This window comes from Staurois parvus, unplaced genomic scaffold, assembly GCF_062004578.1.
Source record: "Staurois parvus isolate SC_StPar_1 unplaced genomic scaffold, SC_StPar_1.0 ptg000090l, whole genome shotgun sequence".
NCBI classification, from domain to species: domain Eukaryota; kingdom Metazoa; phylum Chordata; class Amphibia; order Anura; family Ranidae; genus Staurois; species Staurois parvus.
This window is the reverse complement of record NW_028317886.1, coordinates 10,257,501-10,284,776: the sequence shown is the minus strand read 5'-3', so window position 1 is coordinate 10,284,776 and position 27,276 is coordinate 10,257,501. Positions and strand designations below refer to the sequence as shown.

General features: G+C 38.6%; 1 protein-coding gene across 6 annotated transcripts in view; it reads left to right on the top strand.

The window, feature by feature from the left end:
- Positions 1-27,276, top strand: part of GRIA2 (glutamate ionotropic receptor AMPA type subunit 2) — a 238,519-nt gene that overhangs the window by 198,194 nt on the left and 13,049 nt on the right. For all 6 annotated transcript variants that reach the window (XR_016311762.1, XR_016311763.1, XM_089670410.1 and 3 more), the window contains exon 12: positions 4,147-4,345. Coding sequence is in view for 4 of the 6 variants with exons in the window: in XM_089670410.1 (XP_089526536.1) it covers positions 4,147-4,345 (199 nt within the window). In the remaining 2 variants the exon portion in view is untranslated. The remainder of the gene's footprint in view (positions 1-4,146; positions 4,346-27,276) is intronic.

The following is a 27,276-nucleotide window of genomic DNA, read 5'->3' as shown; positions in this document are numbered from 1 at the left end:
GTGCTTGGAGTATTTTATTGTACTGTGTGTACATCATTATTGTACTGGTGTTTATCATTGCTGGCCCAAACACTTACTAAGGGTTATCATTGCTTGCCCTGTCAGAAGCTGAGGGCTATTGTTGGGGTATATATTGCTGGCCCTGACGCATTCTGGGAACTACTTCTGGGGGTTGTCCTTGCTAGCCGTGGAATTATTTCTGGCCCTGATAAATGCTGGGGATTATCATTGTTGGCGTTGACACCAGTGCTGAAGGTTAACGTTGCTGCCCCTGACACCAGCAATGAGGCTCTTTTAATCCTCACTTTCTCTTCAATGTTCCTTAGGCTCTATTTTGTCTAAATTATGGCAAAAGGGGAAAGGTAGCATTTTACAAGCCATACACCGTGAAGCAACACCCATTTTATTGACCATGCCCATCCTGATTTAACTGCAAAGGATTTTTTTTTCAGTGGTATAAATACTTACAGTTTTTCATGGTAGCAGAATAAATACACAGTTATATACTTTTTTGTATCTGTCATATTTGTTTGTTTATTCAAATAATATACAGTATATATAATGAATAAACAGCTTTAAATATTTTTGATTGCTTACTAAAATGCTAAACTCAACTCCCTTCGTAAACGCAATTTAACATATGCATGAAAATTACTGCAGTGTGCACTCTTTCTCACTTCCATGCCAAGTGAACACGAATAATGTTTTAATTTATAGTTGCCATGACAACGGCATGAGCTATAATTAAATACACTGTGTTCTTTGCTATCGCACTAAAGGAAGAGAAAAGAGAAAAGTTGAAACTACTGCTCACAATCTTTTAACTGCTTGTCGAAAGTAAATGGCAATTCACATCAAAGCCACCAAAAAGGAGGAAAAGCCAAATAGACCTACAATTCACAAATAGCCACATATTTTCCCTTCTTTGATTTCCCTTTACGAATGGCAACAGTTTAAGTAATAGTTGCAGCGCAGGGAAATGTGAAATAGTAGGCTTGCTTGTTTATGTAATATAGAAACAGAAGTGTGTATAAATCCAAGTCAACCAATCGGGTCATCTTTCAGAGGCACAAGATTTCAAGTATCTGCAAGGTGATTGTTGACTGGTTGATTTGGTTTTCTGCATCAAACGAAGGTTTTTACTACTATGTTTTACTACTATGTTATTAAAGATCAGTGCCCGGAACAAATTCATATCACTCAGTAATTCTGGATGGAACAGTTCAAATAACGTACAAGTAAATCAGCTAAATATGACTCAATATGATTTATCCATAAATGCACACTGTAACTGTGTTCTCTGCAGAGGAAAGACTGGACACGTTGTTCTCGCTCTTGAACAGCAGAAATATTGCACCATTTTGAGAGAGTTGGTACCAATGATGCATATTTTTACTTGCTCAGAATTGCTCTTTTCAGCCATTGTCTGCCCATACTGCTATATAATACACAACCTTTGATGCTTATATTGACCAACAAATTATGGCAACCTTGAATAGCCAGCATCAGACTGGTTTGTTTTCATACAATACCAAATTAATGCTGCACAACCAAACAAAATGTGCACTAATAATAAATAAATTAAAATGTGATCCTACATAAATCTCACATCACCACAAAAAAAGTATACAGTGAATATGACTTGGTGATATACAAATTCATAAAGTGCAAGTACATAAAGTGCAAAAAGTAATGAATCACAGCAATCAGTGAATATGACTAAATGATAATACAGTTACTAGTTAATAGAGTGCAAGTCCATAAAGTGGCAAAAAATTATTTAAAGCATTCTTCACAATCCACAATAATAATATATATATTTAAATTTTCTCGTGCTTAATTCTTATCCAATGTGATATCCACTCATCAAGCAAAAATGTGTTCCCAGTGTCCACTTGCTGTAACACCTCAATGCATCTCGGTTAATACTGCCCCTTACCTCCTCTCATTGACCAACTGTTAGATTTGGTTAAAAAAAACTCTCTTCACAGCCTTCTATCAACGGTTTTAGCGACTCTCATATATTTCAGTAAGATATGGGGAAAAATAAAAGAAACTCCTCATAGTGCAGTAATTCCTGACTATCAGTTTAAAGAAATAAATATACTCACAAAGCAAGTTCACAGATCCCATGCACAGGAGTAATCACTGTAAAAAAAAAACAAAATGCATTGCCGCCTTAAGGAGAGACATCCATCCCCAGTAACAGTGAATAAAATGGCCGACCTGGTACTTCTGGTGTAATGATGTCACGTAACCATGGCCCTGCGCATTTTATCACTAACAGCGTGATTTCCTCATAGGATAGCTACCCTATGAAGAAATCACGCTGTTCGTAACAAAACATGTCATATTCACCGTATATACTTTTGTGATGATGTGATTATGAGATTTATATAGGATCACATATTTTAATTTATTTATTGTTATTGCACATTTTACTTGATTGTGCAGCATTTACTGGGTATTGTAAGATTTTTTTTATGTAGGAACACGTCAGATGCTTGCAGCAGCAATATGATTTTTAATATTCCTTTAATATTTGGGTTTTTTTTTTCAGGTTTTCAGCCGGTATATTTATTTATTTATTTTGCTGTTTTATTTTTGTGATTGGTTTATATATTTTGGTGAGCGCTGGATTAATTAGGTTTATTGGTTTGTTTTCATACCACTACAGATAATCACAAGTAAACTTGTTTTTCAGAAGGACGCTTCTTAGTCACATGGTCGGGTATTTTAGATATAAATTGTTGTAGAAATAACAATTGCAGTAATTTCCATATTTATACTAATGATTGTTCTTAATGGAAGACTAAGCGTATGGGTCTGCTTGGGTACTGGGCCAGGAACCAGATTTGTTGATTAGATGTAGTCTACTATTGTCATTCATTGATTAGGAAGAACATTTTTCATTTGCCAAGGAACATTTTACAGTCACCTGGTTGGCCTGGATGTTTGTAACTTGTACAATAGCTACCGAGTATAGTGAACTTAGTAGCAGCTAGCTTAGCTTGATGCTCTGTGTTCAAACACTACTTCCTACATTAAGTGAAAAATACAGTTCATTTTTATTGTGATAATACGGAATGCTTTAAATGAGGTGATCAGGGACATGGTTTGCATTGCTGTAAAAATTAAATCTATTTACAGTGTTGTTATAATGCTTTATAGAACATGTCTTTATGTGGTATCCATTATTTTTAACTATACTGCATGTTTCTGATAAATTTTAAATAATGATGTATTTAAATTATGATGTATACTTCTGCCCAGTTGGCCCAAGTGTTCACATTTGGCTTGTTTCTATTAGGTCTGTCAACAACTGTCTACACTTATAGAGAGTTGGCAGTGGAATGTTAGTAGAAACATTCCATTGTGTCTACAGTTCCCACATGGTCGCAAGCATAATTTGAACATCTGCATTTGGCCACCATAGATCATTTCAAAGTTGGTACAAAGAAAATGTCAAAAATATATTCAAGAATAACTTTTTTTGCTAACTTTGTTCACAATATAAGCTCTGCTAGAAATGTACATACCAGAATATTCACACCCCATCTAACAGAACGAAAAAAAGTACTGTATGTGACATTAGTACAATTGTACACCTAAATTATTGTTAAATCTTGTACTGTACTGTAAGATATGCAATGACTCTTTCTTATTGGTGAAAGATGTGATTTATCATGTCTGACCAAGGCAAGGCAACAATTTTCTGGAGTAAAGATGTTGCTTATTTCTAAAGTTGCATTCTTATCTATAATATTGAGTTAAAGAATACCAATAATAATACTAGCAACATAAGCTCTACTTTTCAAGACTAAATATTTTTTAAAACTGCAGCAAATCAATCAAATGATTTGCTTTGTATTTAAAGAAATAATTTGAGCAATTTCATATATTCTTCAGTTATCTATTATGCTTCATTAACACATCAGTTCCTTAGTTTTGTTGCAGATCCTTTTCTTAGTTCTAAAAGGGAGTTCTTTTGCAAAGCTGTAGATTTTTACAGTAAATAATAGAGCAGACAGCAACAAAAAGGTCAAAAGAATAACCAGGGTTGTAACCAGTTTATATTTTTATTTTATAATGTTACTCTGCTAAGACTCTCTTCATTTTCAACATGAATTTCATACTTGTTGTTAGATCCCTATCTGGTCGCATTGTTGGAGGTGTGTGGTGGTTCTTTACCTTGATCATAATTTCATCTTACACGGCTAACTTAGCTGCCTTTCTTACTGTGGAACGAATGGTGTCACCTATTGAAAGTGCAGAAGACCTTTCCAAACAAACAGAAATTGCATATGGAACATTGGATTCAGGGTCAACCAAAGAGTTCTTTAGGGTAAGTGTACTGCCGTTTTCATTCAATTAAGGTGTTTATTACAAAATTGCTACTTTTTTCTTTTTTAATAAAGGAAGCCATGTTTATATTAAGCTGCTAAAAAAGGCGTCCAGTGGTAATTAGACTTTGATATTTATTTTAATTTTAATGGTTAAATGTGTAGAAAAAAAGGTACATTTATCTTTTCCCAAAATATTTACCTTTGTTACAACATTGTGCCTTAAAAAATAACTGCAATATGTTCTACAAATAAGGTCATTTATATTTATTACACATCTGAAGAATGAAAGTTTGGGCCAAGCTTTTAATTGACACATGAAGTTGCATCAGTTTTGCAGAATGTTTTAAAACAACATTTTCTTTTAACATTCATGTTATTGCTAACGAGTAGAGGAAAATAAACAGTTTTGAGGGGTTTTTTTTTTACATTTTTGACTTCACAGCAATAAGCAGAGTGGAGTTCAGAATGGCAGAACTCACCCTGACTCTAGAGTTATGTATGTATGAAACTAGATTTTAAAAGGCTTGCTAATAATATTGTATATGCTAGTATATGCTAGTGAGCTGCTTAGTGTGTATCTGTTTTTTTTCTTGCTGCATTTATTTTGACAACGATAATGAGAAAATTGTCATGAATAGCAATCAATATAACATTAATCACAGCAGTACTCCACAGTTTTAAAAGTTCATAGTCTTCCACCAATTGGTAATGAAAAGTGCACCATGTCCCAAACAGTCAGTGAGATGTTTTCCTCTGGGTCAAATAGCTCACAGCTTCACTCCTCCACCTTTAATCAGAATAGCAGATCAATCACCATTTGTGCTCAGTGAACCACATCCACTCAGGATGCAACACTCATCACAAGCAAATGCCTGTCATATTACTGATAGGCAAACAGCACTTTTATTTGATCATACATTTAGGTGGATCCATCCAAAATCTTCCTTCCCCACAGTGGTACTTTAAAACTCTAAAAGCTCAAAATTAGAGAACAAAGCAACACACATAACGTAATCCCATTTAAAAAATTTCTTGGTTGTTCATTCCCATCAAAAACTCACTCACAAACATAAAAAGAATGATCAGAATCCCTCAGAACACGTAAGGATGAAACGTTAGGGACGTGGCTAAATGGCGTGAAGGAAGTAACGTCACTCTGCAGATCGACAGGGTGGTGAGATACCATATGCATTACTGTGATGGCGGAGGTCTGACGTCTAACAAATTTTGACTGTGATAAGCTATCATTCTTTTTATGTTTGTGAGGGAGAGAGAAGTCCATTTTCCAAGAACAAACAATTAGAATATGATATTTCAAACACAGGATCCCTACCTATTGTAGAGATTCACTACTCATTAAGCAAGCATTTGTTCTTGGCCACTTTGTCAGGGGAAAAGCTGACGTATATTTTATTTAAATAAAGAAAATTCAGTTTATTTTGTTACAATCAACAGCTAGAAATATTGAACAATGCAGCACACCATGTACAGTTGTGTCCAAAATTATTCAACCCCCAATGCTGTAAAGGGGTTTAGGGACTATAGTGTACATTTGGAATTGTATTCAGAATCAAATCCTACAAGGACGTTGTAACTACCCAAATGCAACTAAAATGACATCAATTGTTTATGTAATACAGTAGTAAATGGTTCTTATGTGGTTTCTTCATTGCCACAATTATTCAACCCCTTAAAGACTACCACTCTGAAGAACAGAGGTTCATACAGGTGCTTTCCATCAGGTATTGAAAACACCTGTGGATGTCACCGAGCAGCAATCAAGCATAATAAGCACCAATTAGGCAGCTTTAAAATGACTGTGATACTCAGCTCCTTCTAGACATTTACTGGTGTGGTTACAAACATGGTGAAGGCAAGAGAATGGTCCAGGAAGACAAGAGAAGAGGTGATTTCTCTTCACAGGAAGGGCAATGGCTATAAGAAGATTGCAAAGATGTTAAACATACCAAGAGACACCTTAGGAAGCATCATTCGCAAATTCAAGGCAAAGGGCACTGTTGAAACGCTACCTGGTCGTGGCAGAAAGAAGATGCTGACTTCGACTGCTGTGCGCTACCTGAAGCGTAGAGTGGAGAGAAGTCCCCGTGTGACTGCTGAGGAACTGAGAAAAGATTTGTCAGATGTGGGTACAGAAGTTTCAGCCCAGACAATAAGACGCACACTGCGTAATGAAGGCCTCCGTGCCAGAACTCCCAGGCGTACCCCCTTGCTGTCTCCAAAGAATAAGAAGAGTCGACTGCAGTATGCCAAAAGCCATGTGGACAAACCACAAAAGTTGTGGGATAGTGTTCTGTGGACTGATGAAACAAAATTAGAACTGTTTGGGCCCATGGATCAACGCTATGTTTGGAGGAGGAAGAACAAGGCCTATGATGAAAAGAACACCTTGCCTACTGTGAAGCATGGTGGAGGGTCAATCATGCTTTGGGGCTGTTTTGCTTCTGCAGGTACAGGGAAGCTTCAGCGTGTGCAAGGTACCATGAATTCTCTTCAGTACCAGGAGATATTGGATGGAAACGTGATGCAGTCCGTCACACACCTGAGGCTTGGGAGACGTTGGACCTTTCAACAGGACAATGATCCCAAGCATACCTCCAAGTCCACTAGAGCATGGTTGCAGAGGAAAGGCTGGAACATTTTGGAGTGGCCATCGCAGTCACCAGACTTAAATCCGATTGAGAACCTCTGGTGGGACTTAAAGAAAGCAGTTGCAGTGCGCAAGCCTAAGAATGTGACTGAACTGGAGGCCTTTGCCCATGAAGAATGGGCGAAGATACCCGTAGATCGCTGCAAGACACTTGTGTCAAGCTATGCTTCACGTTTAAAAGCTGTTATAACTGTAAAAGGATGCTGTACTAAGTACTAAGATTGAATGTCACTTGGGGGTTGAATAAAACTGATAATGCTGTGAGCACAGAAAAGACATTTGTGGTTATTTCATTATAACTGTTATGTTATATTTGTCTGACCTACAAGTGCCTCTTTAATGTAAATGTAAGCAAGATGACTGAATGATCAAAAGCAATGTCAAACTGGCCAAAACACTCAATTTCAGTGGGGGTTGAATAATTTTGGACACAACTGTAAGTGTTTTAAATAGACCATAATGCAAGGAGAGACTAAGCAGGATTGATCCTCCTAAAATATGAATTTGAATATTGCATTTTCAGAGTCAAAAGACAAAAATACTTAACTAATTAGCTGTGCAGTATGTATGCCTTATTTGCTAATTTTCTATGTCAGAGGGAGATCTGACAGACGTGATCTGGGATCAACAAATCACAATGTCTTTTTTTCTCAGATAGTAGACCTAACCTTTTTTTTTCTACTTTTTAATCAACCAGTTTTTATCCAGACTTCTTGAAGCCTTTTGCCATTCCACTATTCCAAAGGGATAGAGCAGGCATATTACATATTTTGAAAAAATTGGAGCTATTTTCTAAGTTTGAAGACTGAAAAAATGGAAACTTTTAAAAGACCCTTTTTAAAGCTTTGTCTGATATGCTTAAATTTTTAGAGGGAGAGAGATAATTCAGACTGCAACTTGCAATAAAAAAATTGTGTCTTATTTTGAAGACTATTGCTGGATAAAATGCAACTTGTTTGCAGCACAGTAATTTTTGCAGAACTAAACAGACATTTAGCATGCATACAAAAAAAATTGTGTCTTTTTTTGGACACTGATGATGGAAATAGCATACAGATTTACACAACTGCAAAAAAGTCTCTTTGAACAGGCCACACTTTCTGAGCAATTGAGCAGTCATTTAGCATCAGGAAATAAAAATTAGTGTTTTTTTTGCAAACTGAGGATAGAAAGCGCATAAAGCTTAGCAATGCAAATAACAAACCAGAGTGGACAGTTTACAGTTTTGGAGGGATAAAGTAGACAGGCATTTTACACTAGTAAAATTGTATTTTCAGCACCTGAAGATGGAAACTTTCATTGCCAAGATTGCAATTTATGAGGGAGAGAGTAACCTTATTGCAATTTGCCCAAAAATTGGCTTCCTTTTTTTATGGTGCGATGAAGGACAGGTTTTACAGATTTTTAGTAACACCTTTTTAGTCCTTTTCAGACTGTTCACTATCTGTGAGAGAGAGAGAGGGAGTAAACAGATGGCACATTACAAATATTTTTTCCCATGCAGAAGATGGAAAATGAAAGCCAACACAGATTTTTTTCCCCCTTTTTGGAGAGGCCACTATTTCTGAGGGACGGGGTGGGCAGATCTAACTTTAAAAATGAAAAACAAAGTTTACCGTCAAAAAAATACAAAACAAGCACAAGAGACTTTACTCACCTTCAGTATGATGTACCCCTGTGCTTATGTCTTGTAGTTCAGTAGATATCTTCATCCTCTGATGTCTTCCGCCCACACCTGTAGCCTTAATCTCCTGGTGTGGTGGGGGTTAATAGAACTGAGTAGCTATCACAGGCTCTCATCGTGAGTGCTCAACTATGCTTGCCCTTTTCGCCCAGCTCACTCATTTGTAGAAGCCCTTACTACAGCTTCTGTAAATGAAATACGATCCATGAATGGAGGGGGCAAACTTATCAATCATTCATCTATCCTTCATTCATAGATTGTGTAGGTAAACCTAGGCTTTAAAGTGATTGTACTGAGGCCAGGCAGAGTAGTGAATGCACAGGTACCATTACATGACAGTGCCTGGATAGGGCAGGCCCTAAGATGTAAAGAAGTCCTCCACTTCCTAATGCTGCTCTGCTTTGAGTGCCCTGTCCATGATGCCAAGTAGTGTGTGCTCCAACAGGAACACAACTGGTACATTGTTGCTGATGTGTGTATTGTCATGACTCCCCATTCTTGTTGCCTCCTTAAATAGTGAGAATGCAGTGCATCCCAACTCCCCTCAGCCTTTCCTTGTGCCATTATCACACGGGTACTCATTGATGGACATCTGCTGCATGTGCAGTTGCTGCAGCATGGTCAGAACCGAGTTCCACCTAGTTGATATGTCACAGATTAGGCGGTCTTTGGAAAGATGGATTTCCAGCTGAAGTTCACCCTCACTAGCTATGTAGGATCATTTGAAATTACTAAAAACTCTTCTGGCCTGTCTTAGAAGATCTTGTAACCCAGGGTCCTTATCCAAGGGTCACTGCACTACCACCAGATTGAGCACATATGTCAGGCAAGGCACCTTTGTCAGTTTCCCTGCTAGAGGGCAGCTGCCAATCCTGGCTAACGTTGCTGCAGGGTTAACCAAGCAGGATTAACCAATTCTGATCCTGCATATACTGAGCTGAGAAAATCTCTGTCCCAGGGTGGCTTCTGTCCCCTAGGCATTCTAGTTTCTGCACTCTATGGCATCTTTTTGCCTGAGCCATTGCATAGCCTCTTGAGTGGGGGACTGGTGGATCAGAGAATTGCTCAGCATAAGAGGGAATTGAGGAGGGGAATTTGGAGAAGATGAAGGGGGCAGCTCTGGCACCAGCAGTGTGTCAGCAATGTGCCCTGTCCTGCATCTTTCCCAGTTGCTGGGTCATGAATGATATATTGTGTCCCTTCCCAGACTTGCTGGACTAGGTGTCTGTGACCATGTGGACCTTACTGCTGACCGTGTGGTCCAGTAACATGGTAACGTTGCCTTCAGCATGATGAAGGATAGAGATGGCATTGTGGACAAACAAGTGGCAGAAACCTGCTGGTACTGTGCAGCACATTCTTCAAGTTCCCAAAAGGGGTTGAATCCACCAGCTGGAAAGGCAGAAGTTGTAAAGCCAGCAATTTGGCCAAGTTGTCATTATGGCACTGGGCATTGGGGTGGCTGAGGGTGTATTTTTTCTCTCTCACAGCTGGGGCTGTAAAATTTGCCTGTACGGTGCTACAGCTGAAGGAGATTGGCAGGATAAGAGGAAGGTTGCAGTCTACACTTGCCCCTACTGTATGTGGCCTCAAACAGACCCTCTTCCCTATGAAAGGATAGTATAGACTTCTGACACCCCTTGATATACCATCATATCTATTGCAAGATGTTGCTGCATAGTGGGGGATAGAGGTGGAAAGAGAAAAGCTGGCAGAATCTCGGAGCCCATTAGTTGCTGTGCACCCTGTTGCAGCAAGTGATTCATGCTGTGCTCAAATAATTTATTAGACTCCTCCATGACAATTGGCAGGACAACTGCAGGAGAGGCTGTTGAGGAGGAAGCAGAATAGGGCTCTTTGATAGTGGTGGTGGACTGCGAGCAAGTTTGCAGAGAGTGACTGAGGATGATGAAGGCTTAGTTAGCCACTTCACCTCTTCCTTTGTATGTTATGGCATGCCCAACCACCCACCCAAAAATGCTACAAGCAAAGTAAAACTCTTTATTTATTATTATTATTATTATGTTTTTTGCTTAAGGAAAAAAAAGAGAACTAACTACATTAACCCCTTCCCGCCCTGGCATCCTCTTTAAAGTTATTAATGCTATTGTTGATCATGTGGCTACTGTGATTGGCTGTCATAGTGGTCATATAATTGGAAGCCAGTCCCACCAGCTACCAATGTTTAACTAGGACCGAGAGCTGTTTTTGGCAGCTTGGTCTTTGTGCTGGGAGCATGCAGCGAGCCCACTCCCAGCACATAAACATTGCTGCCCAGTGATGAGTACGTATTACTATAAATATTAGTTCAATCCCTTGCATACAAAGAACAGAAGAGAATGGTAAAGCATCCATTAAAAGTGAAACATCAATCCAGTATATAGAGATGTATGTGTTACTGGGGCATAAATTGATGAAAAAAAACAAACAAAAACCCAAAAAATAACAGAAAAAAAAGGAGAACAGAACCAACATAGCAACAGAACCTGACACACACACACACACACACAATTAGTCCTAAAAAATACTGTCAGGTATTAGGAAATCACAGTGAATGCAGGTGGGCTTACTCTACTCTCCCTAGCCACACAAACTGCAATTTACTATAAGGTATCAGTAACAAAAATACATCACATAATATATTACCATATATGTAGCACTAGGCGTAATGGTTGTGCATACTGGGCATGGCAGGCTGTGTGTGCATCCGAGACCTATCATATTTATATTCATTCCGAAGCTAATTTCACACTGGATAATAATATGCAGGCTGTAATCTGTAGGTGTTCAGTATTAGGTATTCATAGATATTAATACTGATAGCAAACTGTATCTGGGATCTTGGTCATAAATGTAGAGGCATCCCAGCAACCACCCCTTAGACCAGATGATTGGTCAGATTGTCTCTGTCAACACCCCCCTTGATGTGAAGAAAAGTGGAATTCAACCACATTTTGGGAGCTCTTGTGTAAAATCATACCAAAGAACTCCTAACTGGACTTGAGAGAGCCACGGTACCATATTTGCTTATTCATTGGACTCTGCAAAACAGGACTTGCAAGTATTCTTGGTATATACAGTAATGGTGGCCACACAAAATATTGACACTTTGGACCCAATTTGGACATTTTCACTTAGGGGTGTACTCACTTTTGTTGCCAGCGGTTTAGACATTAATGGCTGTGTGTTGAGTTATTTTGAGGGGACAGCAAATTTACACTGTTATACAAGCTGTACACTCACTACATTGTAGCAAAGTGTAATTTCTTCAGTGTTGTAACATGAAAATATATAATAAAATATTTACAAAATGTGAGGGGTGTACTCACTTCTGTGAGATACTGTAAGTAATGATACACAAAGTCCAGTCACCCATACTAAATAGCCTGATTTCAGTTTACTGATGTCAGATCAATTTAAAGATGATTTTGACCAGCTGTTGTAAGTGTTTGCACTTCACACATCAACATTGCTTTGTGAACTGCAATCAGCACCCATCATGCTTCAGCTTTCTATTCTGCAAAGGTCTAGGTCAATTGTGTGTAAGAATGCAATTCCAAAAAAAGGAATATGCCTGTAAATCATTTCATTACAACAGTCACATACCGATAGATAGATAGATAGATAGATAGATAGATAGATAGATAGATAGAGAGATTGATTTTAGTTTTTGTGGAATCCATTACAAATTATCATTTTCATTCAGCCATGTGACTTTGTAACACATTTCACTCCCCCACAATTACCATTCTCTGCCTGTACCAAATGTTAGCCCACATTATAATCAGCCTACACATCTGAAGAGAATAAGAGAACATTTGAATAATTCTGTCACAAGGAAAAGTCAAGTACACAGGGAATATGAGTCATACAGTGGAGGCTGAATACAGCTATTGAATTTCTGTGGTAGGCTGTGCATAGAAGCCCTGATTTTCTATCTGCAGCAATTTAAACACACTTTTCCAATAGGAGCATATTCACCACATAACATAATTGAAATAAAAAGTGTTTGAACCCTCTGGAATGCTTCTAGATTTTTGTAAAAATTTCTCCTATGCAGAGAGAAATATCACACCTCTTATTATTGAGAGTTCAGGGGTCATCAACCTGGCAAGGCCCTGCAGCAGGCACGCAACAAGTCTGAAGTCTGAAAACTCTGAACTTCCATCCCGCATGCTTGTTCCAAGTTAATGACTTAGATGGTAGTGAAGCCAGGATCAGAATATTAACCAGGAGCTAAGAATTTTAAACCAGTACATTCTTAGCTTTATAACCAGTACATTCTGAGGGTTATAATACTGCTGCTATTTCGTGAACTGCTTATGGAGCCTTTTCACCCTAAGTCAGGAAAGTACAATGAAGGCTGTAACTGGCAGATTCAACAGGTCAAAATAACGATGGTGTATAAAAGTGTATACATTTTCATATAAACACCATAAGAGCATACCTTACACACAGCAACATGTTCATACATTCATGCATACAATGAATTAAATGAGAAGACATCTCAGTGATAGACAGGTCTGGATAACCAACTTTAAAAACCCAGAGGAGGGGACTTTACATAGCCAAAGAGGGAATGTGCCCAGCGAGTCTCTTTTCAGAGGGCGGTGGAGCACCAGCTTCCAGGTGTTCAGAATATGAATCCACCGCCTCCCGTTATTGTTATTTTGTTATGTTTTCTTTTTTCTCTGAACGGGATTGTGCATGGCATTAACGTGCCACAAAATTGAACCAAGCATTTTGTTCTTGGTTACAGCATGCTCCAGTTGACTTCAATAAGTGAGTTTGACAGGTGGTGCCTCCTGTCAAGCTCAACAAGCCAAATTAAATTAGTTGCAGCATGTGTACTTCCTCCAGCTGCCTTGTTAAGCTTTCAGTGGCCGGTCGGGGGTTTATAGCTGTGTAAACAAAGCCAAACTGCCACTTTTGCTGGACAGCTTGCTCTCTTAAAGAAAGAATCAAACTCAATGGTCAGATCAACAGGTGAAATTAAAGGTAAAAATCACAAAAAAAGATAATGCAGCCACCACATCTAAGAATTGGTAAGTTATAATACATATTATTATTTTTCTTTTGGGTTTAATACTGCATTTAGATACACTTTAAGCAACTAACCCCTGTGTTTTGAGGCTTTTTACTTTGCAAAGAAATTTGCATGGTGCAAGGGCATTTTCCTGCAGTTTAGTAAACAAGGTGAAGTGCTGCTGACTTACATCATCCAATCATGTGCAATTTGTGCAATCATGTTTAAAATGATCCTTGCAAATTTCCTTGGATATTTTTCACAAAGCTGAGAGGAAATTGCCTTGTAAAGTTCAAATACCTTGCATAGTGAACAGCCTGCAGTATTTTCCTTTAGTACTGGAAAGTGATAGAGCCTGAGCTGACAAGTGGCCAATAAGCTTGGTGGTGGGGAGGAAGACTGAAACAAGTGTAAAATACACAAAGGTTAATGAGAGGAGAGTACCGGGTGCTGTATTAAGTCTTCCATCAGGGATACAGTTCGGATCTCTGGAACTGTGGGATTTTGTTCAAATCCCAAGACAATCCTGCTGTATTTGGGGCACTTAGGTGTCAGGAAGTTACATGATTAATCAAGTCAGTGATATTGATTATTTAATCATTTGATATTTAACAGTGCCTTCAGCTTTTTGGTATGTTAAAAATAACATATAATACCATTAATAAATATAACCACACTGACTTTGATTAATCTCCTGAATCCATTACAAATGTAGAGATTTTTAAGCACAATATAATCACATGATAGTATGGACTACAGAATGAAAAAAAAAATGAAACAAGTCACTAACAATCAAATACAGTATATCAGTCTGATTTCTCGTATGACACATATAAATTACATCACAGACTAGAATGATAATTAGTATGACTAAATATTTAGGCCTAGGAACTTAAAATTAATTGAAAAACCTATTTCTCATTCAGTTGTACATGAGTATAAACAATTAGACTAGACTAGCAGACAACAAGGTCCGCATTATCAGACTTTCCCCTTGAATTCTTCTTCAGCAGAATGATAGGGGAAGAGTCTATGTTGCTGGCTGTGCTAATACAGCTTAACTTGATTACCTAAATCCCTGTGTGGAGATGATACCAGTAAATAGCATATAATGTCACAATCTATTACAGCAAATAGTAAAATACACAGTTGGTCAAATTCAGAAGTGAGAGGAAAACTATGCCGGTAATTATTAAGTTTTACATTACCAATACTATTATTTGTGCTGCTTTGGAATCACACCTGGAGAAAGCCACTTATGTGATGACCTGTGGATGAAGTGTGGAGGGTTTTCAAGGAGATTGATCGATGAAACGACTTAGATCGAGAGAGATTGATGGTGATGACCCATGGAGTGTGTGTCCTGATGATCTCAGGTCACAAGAGTGAGATCGATGGAGGGGATTCAGAGTTGCGATGATGCAATTGATGGAAGGGAACCAGTTGGGTGAGAGTGAGAGATCCCTTTCCTTTCTGAACTTCCCCTTATTATTCCCAAATTTTCCTTATCTAGCCTCTAGGGTATAGTTTATAATATTTTCCTTCATCTGATTGGAAGGCAATTCTTATACATTAACCAAGTGTTTGCTTAAGCTCTTACTGTACCTACCTACCAGATGGTGCTCTAAGACTAGGGATTCCTAGAAAGGTCTTCTGGAAATGAAAGTGGATTTATTCATTGCAAACTTATATGGGTTTATTTTACACGGGGTATATTTTATCCTTTGATCTCACCCCCCTCTCTCACCCCTCTCTCTCACACCCCCTCTCCCCCCACCTCTGGAGAGTGGAGCTCTAATAGCAAGAGGTGGGGTCAAAAGAGGAAGGAGTGGAGTTTATAGATGAAGGGATGGATCTGAAACCAGAATGGGTGGGGAACATTTAGATAAGGGGCGTCCAATTTTAGTCTTGCCTAGGGCAGCACAAAAATACACCACTGTGTCTGATGCTGTTTAAGTGAAACCAGTACTGTCCCTTTCCAGGTGTATTTAATCAGTAAATACAATTAGTTATCTTGGTCATATGTAGTCTAGCTACACCTCTCTGTCTTTACAAATATTCCCTCAAGATCCCTTTAGCTCTGAGACTTGTAAACATTATTATAATTATACAGGATTTATATAGCACCAACAGTTTACTCAACGTTTTACAATATAACAGGAGACAATACAGCAACAATACAGTTCAATGCAAGAGGGTTAGGAAGGCCCTGCTCCTTGGAGCTTACAATTTATTAGGGAGGGGCTAGTGGTACAAAAGGTAGTAACTGTGGGGGAAGGACTGGTAGGAGGAGTAGAATATTCCATTATTAGCTGAGGGCAGGATAGGCTTCCATGAAGAGATAGGTTTTCAGATATCGCCTAAAAGTGAGCAGAGTAGGCAATAGTCTGATAAACTGGGATAGAGAGTTCCAGAGGATGGGGGAAACTCTGGAGAAGTCCTGGAGATGAGCATGGGAGGAGGAGACAAGGGAGCTAGAGAGCAGGAGGTCGTCCAAGGAGCGAAGAGTACGGTTTGGGTGATATTTGTGGACACAAGATTGGTGATATAATTTGGGGAAGAGTTATAAATGGCTTTATATGTTATTGTTAATGTTTTGAATTTTATCCGTTGGGAAATGGGAAGCCAGTGGAGGGATTGGCAGAGAGGGGTGGCAGATACAGAATGGTTAGTAAGGTGGATGAGTCTGGCAGCAGCATTCATGATAGACTGAAGAGCGGATAGCCTGCGATGAGGTTTGCCAATGAGGAGGGAGTTGCAATAATCAAGGCAAGAGATAACAAGGGAGTGAATAAGTTGCTTAGTAGTTTCTGAGGTTAAGAATGGGCGTATCTCGGAGATGTTGCGGAGGTGAAGTCTACATGATTTGGACAGCGATTGGATTTGGGACTGGAAGGACAGATGGGAGTCTAGGATTACACTTAGCACCCTTGGCATGAGTTGAAGAACTGATGGTTGTGTTATTGATCTTGATGGAGAAGTCAGGGGAGGTGGCATGGGCTGAAGGGAAAACTAAGAGCTCAGTTTTGGAAAGATTGAGTTTGAGGAAGTGGAGTGACATCCATGCCGATATGTTGCTTAGTAGGTTAGTAATGCGAGAAGAGACTGAAGGGGTGAGGTGAGGAGTAGAAAAATAGATTTGTGTGTCATCAGCATAGAGATGGTACTTAAAGCCATGGGAGTTTATCAAGTGACCAAGGGAGGAGGTGTAGATGGAGAAGAGTAGGGGTCCAAGGACAGAACCTTGAGGGACCCCTATAGAAAGAGGGAGTGGAGAAGAGGAGCCAGAGTTATAGGTAACGCTGAAGGAGTGCTGCGATAGGTAGGAGGAGAACCAGGAGAAAAGCAGAGTCTCGGAGGCCAAGAGAGTGGAGCTTTTTGAGGAGGAGGGGATTGTCAACGTTATCAAAAGTCGGGGAGAGAGTTCAAGTATTAAGAGTACAGAGTAGTGGACATTGGTTTTAGCTGTTAGTAAATCATTAGTGAGTTTTAGTAGGGCAGTTTCAGTGGAGTGTAGTGAGCGAAAGCCAGACTGTAAAGGGTCAAGAAGGTTGTTGTCAGTGAGGTAGGAGCTCAGTCAATTGTAGACTAAGCGTTCTAAGAGTTTAGAGGTAAACGGGAAGAGATGGGTCTTAAGTTGTTCAGGTTAGTGGGGTCCAGGGAGGGCTTTTTGAGGACTGGATGACAAGCTATTGATGAGAGTGACAAAGTAGGCTTGTTTGGCAGAATGAAGAGAGGAATTTTATGTTAAGAAAGTAAATTTATACAGGGTGAAAATTTGGTGAGATTTGTTTTACGCCACAATCACTCCAGCGCACGACTAAGTCGTTTAAGATTTCTGGTGTTATCAGTCTGCCAAGGTTGTAATGGCCGGGGCCGGGGTGTTGTTAGAGGAGCAAGTGAGTCTAATGTAGATGAAAGCAAACTGTTGTAGATAGCAGTGACCAGGTCAGGGCAGGACAGGGGAGAGATTCTGTCATAGAGGTGTTCAGTTGCAGAGTGAAAAAAAGCAGGGTTCAAATTGTGAAGGTTTCTGTGGGTAATTGCTGCTTGGAGGGATAGGTGTTTGAAGATGAGGACACTGTGAAGGTGATGAGATTATGATCAGAGAGAGGAAAGGGGGTGTTTGTGAGGTTGTAGGGAGTGCAAAGCTGAGAGAAAACAAGGTCTAATGTATTCCCATCAGAGTGAGTGGAGGACTGTGTCCATTGTGTTAGGGCAAAAGATGAGGTTAGGTTGAAGAGTTGGGCTGTAGCTGGGTTGTTCACATTAATGGGGATGTTAAAATCTCCAAGAATCATAGTGGGTAGTTCAGAGGAGAGAAAGTAGGGTAACCAGGCAGAGAAAACTTCAAGAAAGCGGGACACCGGTCCAGGAGGCTGATAGATCACTGCAATCCTCAGAGAAATGGGAGAAAACAGATGAATACAGTGAGTCTTGAAAGAAGAGAAGCATAGAGAGAGAGGGTTAGGGAAGACTTGAAAGGTGCTCAGTGGGGATAGAAGCAAACCAACCCCACCACCTTTCTGACCACTGGGTCTGGGTGAGAGGGTCTAGAAAAGGCCTCCATAGGAAAGTGCTGTGGGAGGAGAACATGCTGATTATGTTCATCTGAATCCAGGCATATTTCCTTAGGAATCCATATTTTATCATTTCAAATCAGAGAAACCCTGACATAGGGGGCATGCTTCAGTTGTAGGAAGAAAGGTACAGCCAGGGCACTGGATTTACTGAAATGAAAAAATGAAATGAAAAATAATAGCCACTTACATGTTAGAAATGCGGGATCCAACCCCGCGACTCTGCCGTCTTACCCATTCTTTCTGTCCAAGTGCCGGCTTATACTGACCTTATGCTGCTGCATGATCGGTCCTGGCTTGATGTATTTATGCTGTTTTCTGACCTTTCCAGGCTGGATCTGGTGTTTTAACATGTACGCGGCTATGTTTTAATAAATGGTATTACTTTCATTCCATTAAGTTTAGTTGTTTGTTTGTACCTTTCTTCCTACATGCGAGTGGATCTATCCCTGATCCTTTCAGGAGCTGCAGAAGTTCGTTGGAGATTTCCCTGTGTCCTCTACCATTGTCATTGGGTCTGCTTATCTATGCACTCATTGCTCATTATCAAACTTTAAGGAGTGCTGTGTAAGTGGTGCACGCTGCGTGTGTGTGTTCACCTTCTATTTTGACAAGCCTAAAATGCACTGCAATGTTTTCCATTGAGCAGTTTTCTGTAGGGTATCCTTTTATGAAAACCGTACTAGATGAGTGTTTTTAGATGATATGGGGATGCTTTGCAAGCAATTTTAAAGCCTAAATTTGACAAATGCCAGTTAGGAGAGGGGGTGCAGACTGCTTCAGTGCAGGTTATTATGCCTTTTTTAAAATGTAACATACAAAGGATAAGTCAACTAAAAGTACAGTTATCCATTACGTGGCTTCTGAAATTATACAGTTATTGAATACACATTGAGTAAATTTTTTCTTTAAAGCACAGCCACATGGTAGCCAGACATGGCTTAATAGTTGTAGGCCCTGCCACCAGTTCTTATGATGATCCGGTGTCAATTGGAATATTTAGATAGAAAAAGCAAGCACTTCTAAGAATCTGCAAATTAACAGAGAGTTAGGCAGGTCTAGATTATCAGAAGTGCGAGCACATGTGGCTAAAAATAGCGAAAAATACCAGGGAAATGAGTAAACAATGACTGTGTGGCAATCTCTCACCTATTGTGCATGGTCCAGATGGTCAGCAATACAACAAGCAAATAAACTCAGGGCATAGACACCCCAAGTAAAGGGGCCATGTCATATCAGAGCAATGCGGCATTTAACCAGTCCAAAATCAAATACCAAACAGTATACATTTAATTAAAAATATTGATCTTTATTACAAAAATGTAAAATATCAGATCCACAACATGAATCAAATAACACACCTTATACCTTCCCCAAATGTAAAAGAAAGCATTGTCTTAGCCATAGAAACTAAGCCTGGACATTATTGAACAAATGCCTGAAACAAGATCTCCTAATGGTGTGTGCAAATTGCCTCAAAATACAGGTCATTTGGTCCAGGCATAAGCCCCTACCTCAAAAGATGTTAAAGCATATTACCATGTCTGTGACAGACAATTGTAAATTCCCCCTCAGCCTGAGCGTGGTCTCCTCTGGAGACATCAACCACCCCTAGATTAATAAATGGGTTCCTTCACAGATGCCTCCTTACTGAAAAGTTCCATCAACTTAATCCGAGCATTTATCATTCATCAAATTGGGATATGTCCTGGGAAATAAGTAAGCAGCAAGCACCTAGCAAGAGTAACAACAGTGCAAACGTAAGGCAGAGCAGTGGGATAGGGTCTGATTACTTCAGCTAGTTAAAGCAGCTTATAAATAGAGTCAATTGTGCAAGAATATAGTAGTCAAAGGAACATAGTCGCAGTTCAGATAAGAAAGCAGGACAGTGAGCATTCACAGCATAGCTAGGATCTCAGAGCAAGTGAATCCTGATGAATATATCCTGCTACCACCCATGAAGTAGGAGCCAGGTCTGCTTACCACAGAAAGCAGGATGGAATCAAGTTTAATTCCTCGACCCTCAAGTACTTGAATTACTTTCTTTGTCAAAAGGCCCAACTCTTTTGCCCATTTTATTTCTGATTCAACATCCTAACTAGGTCTGGGAAAGGATTAGAAGCTGATCGTTTTATGTGTTTATATTCAACTGTCTCCTAGATTTTATGCTCCAAGAAGCAGGGCCCTCCTATCCCTCTTGTATTGAACTGTATTGTTGCTGTATTGTTTCCTGTTATATTGTAAAGAAAACTGTTGGAACTATATAAATCCTGTATAATAATAATAATAATAACTGCCTCCTCTTTTATTTTTCGTATTGCTCCTCACTCAGGAGCACAATGTTACCTCCCTTATCGCTTTTCTTTATCACAGCTCCCTTCGCATTCCTCCCTCGCTCAGTGCCAGTCTTTCTTCCCAGGAAAGATTATCCTCATTCCTTATAGTCCAGTTCATCTTTTTGAGATCATCCTGGACACTGTTGAGGAAACAACTAATTAACTTATTTCTATTAAGAGGGGGAATTTTTACTGATCTAATCCTCAGGTCGGCCTTTCTAACACAAAGGGTTTCCCCATTTTAACAATCTCATCAGGTAATTCCTCATCACCCAGCAGTTTTCCTTCCCTTGTATCACAAAGGAGTCTCAGTAAGACTTTATGGAAGAAAATATTTGTATCTTTAAATATTGTGAAGTCATCCATTGGGCTTGTAGGTGAAAAAGATAACCCATTCTGTAAAAGTTGCACGTGCATGTATTCTCCTGTTACTGCTAGATCCTTGCACAGTTTACTCTACTTATGAGCTGCTTTAACTGGCTGAAGTAATCATACCCTGTCCTGCTGCTCCGTTTGACTTATCTTTGCACTGTCACTTCTGCAGGGTGCTTGCTGCTTGCTTATTTCCATAGACATATAAGTATTAGGTTGCTGGAAGCTTTCTGTAAAGATGCAGCTGTGAAGGGACACATGCATTAATCTAGGGGTGGTGAATGTCCCCAGCACCCCACAGCAGGAGACTATGGTCAGGCTGAGAGGGAATTGTGTGTGATAGACATGGCAATATACATTAACATCTTTTGAATCAGAGGCTTATGCCTGGACTGAGTTACCTGTATTTTAAGGCCATGTGCACACACCATTAGTAGATCACATTCCAGGCATTTACTCAGTAGTGTCCGGACTTTGTTTTATGGCAAGACAATGTGTCTTTTATATTTGGGGAAGGTTTAAGGTGTGTTATTTGATTCATGTTGTGGATCTGATCATTTACATTTTTTGTAGTAAAGGTCAATATTTTTAATTACATTTACACTGTTTGGTATTTGATTTTGGACTGTATAAATGCTGCATGTGTCCGATGTGAGATGATCCCTTTACTTGGGGTGTCTATGTCCTGAATATTCGCATCTGTGGCCATCCACGCATATAAATTTGCCATATGGGTGAATGTAAACTAGTTAGTGAATGATGAAACTCAGTGTAGAATAAACAGGGAAATGTGGACATAACCTGCCCTTGAAAATAGGGCTGCAAATGTTGTTACATAGTGGAAAGCCTACAAATGATAGCACTAAGTAATGTCCAATAAGTTTTAAAAAATGCTCAAAAGAATATAATGTTAAAATCAAAGAATGAAATATTAAGTAAAATTTCTCTGGTGATCATTGGATAATAGCAGTGACAAGTAAATCTTATGTGACCTTGTCAGCAAGAGGACACAATGTGCTAATTGTAAATATGAAGTCTAATTATAAGGAACTGTACCATCTAATGATACAGTACAGCTATTAATAAAAGCAATGTCTCATGTCACTGCGGATTTGTGCACATATGTCTGTAAATTTATGAAAAAAGCTATTTCTCAGCCTTTCCATTACTGGTCTAGAGATGTGTTCAGTTAGAACAGAGCTGAAACAAATTCACAGACAGCAATAATAACTTCACAGTGTTTCTAACCTTGTTTTGCTATGAAAGTGTTTTTGTTGTCATATTTGTCCCTATTGCAGAGGATTTCAGATCCCTCTGATAGCCAATAGTAATAAAAGCCTGACCCGAATTTCTCAGTTCTATCAAAAACAAAAAAGATTTTCTCTAAAGTTGTGTTTTAATAAAAATGGACCATTTCTTTAGAACATACAGTGTTTTGAGCCAAGCCCACCCTATTTCTCCCTGGTACAAAAAGACCTCATGTATCAAGGCTACAGATATTGTGGTTCTTCCTTTCAAATAAAATGTCACTGTTCATTTGGTAATAAAGCTTGTATTATTTAATTTGTAGATAAAATATTTTTACCAATGGGATAAAGGAATTGTGGGAAACTAGGACCCTTACAGTGCTCACAGTTCAAACTGAAGGAAAGGTCCACTTCACAATGGTTATGTCAAAGGATGGATGTAGAATGTATGAAAGAGCTTGCTCCAACCACACCTTCTGATTTGACAGTGTACCACATATATGTGGGGGTGGAGGAGATGACGAGTAAAGTACCCTCTCCTTTCCACACTTTTTCATTGGACGTTCAGCCCCAGTGCAAAGAACTGAATACACTTCAAGCAAAATTAAAAAAGGAAGCTGTATTGTTATTTTAATAGGTCTTGATGAAAACAGCAACCCTGGATAACATGAATTGTTATATTTGGTGCTACATTTTTACAGGTACTGAGTTGCTCACTCAATGTATCTTCTGTCAGAATGGATTTTGTGTAGCTCAAAATATTAATGTCACCCTGTCTGACATGTATGGTTACATTTGAAGTTAGACCAAATTAATGGTGGGCACTAACCTACACTAATAACCGTCAAAAATGGCAATGCAACACCATTTATGTAACTTCACATATCACATATTGTGGAAGCAGTGTCCTTTGTTAAATGTCAGTCGCAAATATATCTTTTCAAAATATGGTAGCTACAGCTGACATACAATATGGGGAACTGTTTTCATGGGTTTTAATAACAATGGTGATCAACAGCAGTTACAATTCTAAAAAACAGAAAATAGTGGCCACCTATTTTGTGCATTTCTGTGTCCACTGCTGTTTTGTGTAGTGTTCAGTGCAACTATGCATGTCACTTGTAGCCACTGTTTTTTTCAGGATGGTGAAAACAACACCCTGTATTGCACGTTATTCATAGCCACCATTTTTGTGAAGGTCCTTGTAAACACAAAGTTTAAATACATATGTGTGAACTGTCTTACCTGCCAAAAGATGTACTCTTCGTGTATGTGTCCTCAGTTGGGACCCAGAATTTGGAGGCCCAGAATGACTTTGGGAAGGAAAGAGCCTCTAACCCAGAGTACAGGTATTGGGGTCCTGTTGTGGTTAACCTACCTACAGAAGAGGCCTGAAAGGGTCAAGAAAACAGTCAGTAGGTTTCTGTGAGATTTAGCATGGAACAGAAACTGTTGTTAGATAACTGGAGGCTGTTGACCGGCTAAGACCCTGGTAGGCTCTGGCAACCTTTCTGGACTCTTGGAACAGGTGGGGGCTTGAAAACCTTGTTAAAGGATGAGTGTTACTGGTGGTGAGCCATAGTTGTGTTTGTATACCAGAAGCTATAGACTTTTTATGCTGTTTATACTGACAAGAAGCTATTCTGTTTTGCCATTTTTTTCAAATAAAGACAGTTTTGCTTTTACAAAGTTGGCTGGCTAGTAATCCTAGGCCTGATCATATGCCCTCATCATATGCAATATATATCTATCTTTATACACAATATAATATGGACACTTTTAATGGATTGCACAAACGTTTGTATGCCCTTTTGTGGAGTGCATATGTAGTTTTAATTTAATTGGGGTAACAACGTGTCATGCACTTTCATTGTGTAGGGTCATTAGCCTTAGTTTGTACTTTTTTCATAGATACGAAATTTACTGTTTCTAACATACTAATAAGGTTATAATTATATTTAACAAGAGGATGCCACATATTTGCTGAATAATGAACTGTTCAGAATATGTGTCTGTTTCTATGATATCTAACAAGCTTCTCTGAAGCAGAGTGAGTGTGACTTGCCCTATTTACGAGAGAACTTAACTACTTTCTGTGTGATTGACTTACCTTACCATCTGACATGGCATTGCCTTATTCTGACCAATTCTCTTCTAGATGTGTTGTGAATTTATCTATTGCTAAGCATTTCTCTTGTTCCATGGGCAGAGTTCAGATTTCAGCATATTTACAGAATGTATTAAACTATGAGGTATAGCATTTTTGCCCTGCTGTATGTGACATTGTATTTTTTTTTACTTTTTTTAACCATCACTGTAGTAATGACTTTGGTTCCATATTTAAAAGCAGTAATGTTAAGTTGTACGTTTCATTTGTCATATCTGTTCTCCCATGATCTGAATATTTTAGAACACAGAGACTAGCAAAGGAGGATCAGTGATTCACCTGTATGTGGGAGCTGATAAAGTCAATAACGACTTGCTCTATAGTTTATTTAAACTTATTTTATATTTACATAATAGACAATGCATTGTATACAAAACAAATAGAAAGCCAGAAAATGTTTGCTTATCCTTGACACCTTTCCAACTCCAGAAAAATAACTTCAAATGTAATTATTCCAGGATCAGTACAGTAACATATTTAATTTGAAAAATGTCAAATCCTATTAAAGTATTTAAAGTAAAACTCCTGGCAATCAACTAAATAATCATGCAAAATACATGTATGTTTACTGTTTTACCTGCAAACAAGTTGTTCTGTTCAATTGGTGTGATTTACACATCTCTGCCACACTTCAGAGAAAGAAATAGAGAATAATAAGGGCACCACACCAATGGTTGGGCTTCCAAGTATATTTTTAATTGCTTCAAATTGGGGGAAACATAAAAAAAAACATTGTGTTTTGGATGCTCAAGCACTCCCTCCTTCATCAAGGCTTAAAAGTGCTATAAACTGGGATCACATGACTTGAAGGATTTTTTTCAGTTTTCTTCCAGGTTAGGAACTTCAACAGCGGATAATGTAGATGTGCTATCTATCTTATGAGCTATTGAAGTTTTTAATCTGGCAGAAATCCAATGTTGCTAGTATTCCATTGATGAAGTGAAGTTCTGTGATTTCATAACACATTTGATTATTACTGAGACAATTTGTTATATCAATTTTACTTTCCATTTCATTTAATATATTTAAAATAAGTGAATATGTCACCTGATTTTCTTTAAGTTTTGTTTAATAGAAAACATTTGTTTTTCTTCTGCAAGCTTATAGAAGTATCATATCTATTATATGCTTCAAGAACTACAATTTTATGTTAAAATAAGAAATCCAACAAAAGTAAAAATAAAAAAACAGCAATTGCTTTAATACTAACTTCTGATCCATAGCTGTCCCCAACAGTAATACTGTCCCAATAGTAATAGCTATCTGCCCCTAGATGCCACTAGTCTTATAGGTTCAAAGATGATCAGCATCATGCAACCCACTAAATCTAAGCCCAAGCTGTTATAAACATACCCACTGAAGTTGTATCATCATTTTGGCCTTGGTTCAGAATACTACTGAACTGAAAGCTGCTCACATGTCATTATGCGTGCACTATGTAGGAGTAAGAACTGCCCCATCACCCCCCATTCACTCCCTTCCCCGCTTCTACAAGGGGAGGAGGAAGAACCGTGAAGTCACTGAACTGCCAGGGATGAGAGGAAGTATGGTAAAACTGAACTTCCGGTTCAAACACTGTATAATAGGACAATTTTATCCACATCTCACTGAGTGTAGAGGACATCATGATGTCCTGGTTTGTAAGATATCCAGGCATACTTACAAAGACTGATATCCATAGAACTAGATCAAGAAGTTACACACACCCAGAGCAACCCTATAGATTGCCATTTTCCTTACAGAGAAGAAAATGGGTGGTTCAAGAAGATTGTTTTACTTTCTTTAACTATTTGATTTCATTTAACTATTCCTTGCAGCGCTTGAAATTTAAGCCTGATAAATGCTTTTTTTCCAGTGGCTACTTGTATGACTCATGGAATGTGCACAGAAAGAAAACATCCTCTTCACAGTGCTAAGGTTTTTTATAGCCAAGCTTCCTGCTGATGTGGGTGTGAAAAGGATAGCAGACAAGAAATTTACATAACTGCTAACACATTTTAATAAAGGAAACATTGTATCCCCTGAAATTCATTCCACTGATTTTTTTATTTTTTAAAGTAAACCATGCATGAAAAAAGAAATTCCTACTTTACTCCCAACCTTCATATCCCCCACCAAATAAAAAAAAAAAAGGTTTTTATGAAAAAAAGGTTCTTTGTCCAGTTTCATGAGGCACAGGTGGTGTAACCATGTTTCCCAGGAGAATCGGGTGGTCAAAATCCTTCACAAATGGGCTCCTGCAATGGGCTAGAGTGTTTTCTCATGGGATTTTAAATGCCCTGCTCTCCTGGAAGGTAGTGATGAGGCATGGTAACGTCACCAAAGGGGACTTCTTTTCCTTTCATTTTTCTTTCATTTTTCTTTTTCTTTTTTTTTTTATGCAAACATTATTCTTCAATGGTTTTTAAAGCCATTTGTATTGGGAGTGGGGGTTTGAGTAAAGGACCTCCTTAAGTTTGGTGAACTGTTGAGCTACTATTTATAATTATGAAATAAAGATAAACTACTGACTCAAGCATTTATATATTTATGATCTGCTAAATGCAAACTATACTACCATGATTTATAAAGATCTGTTTTACTAATAGGAAATACAAAAGAGCAGGTTTGCCTGAGAGAAGACGATAATTTGAGGTCATGAAAAAGCACATGCTATTCGCATTAAACAGTCATTAGCTGGTTTGTTTTTAACCTTGGATTGAAACAGCAATAAATAAAATAAAAAGCCACGAGGGCCCCATTTTTCATATTTGTAGATAATGCAACTGTATGAAGTGCACTAAGAATGAGTATAGGAGGTAGAAATAGTCTTTTGTGGCATTCCTCCATTGCAGGAAAACCTGCTTGGAT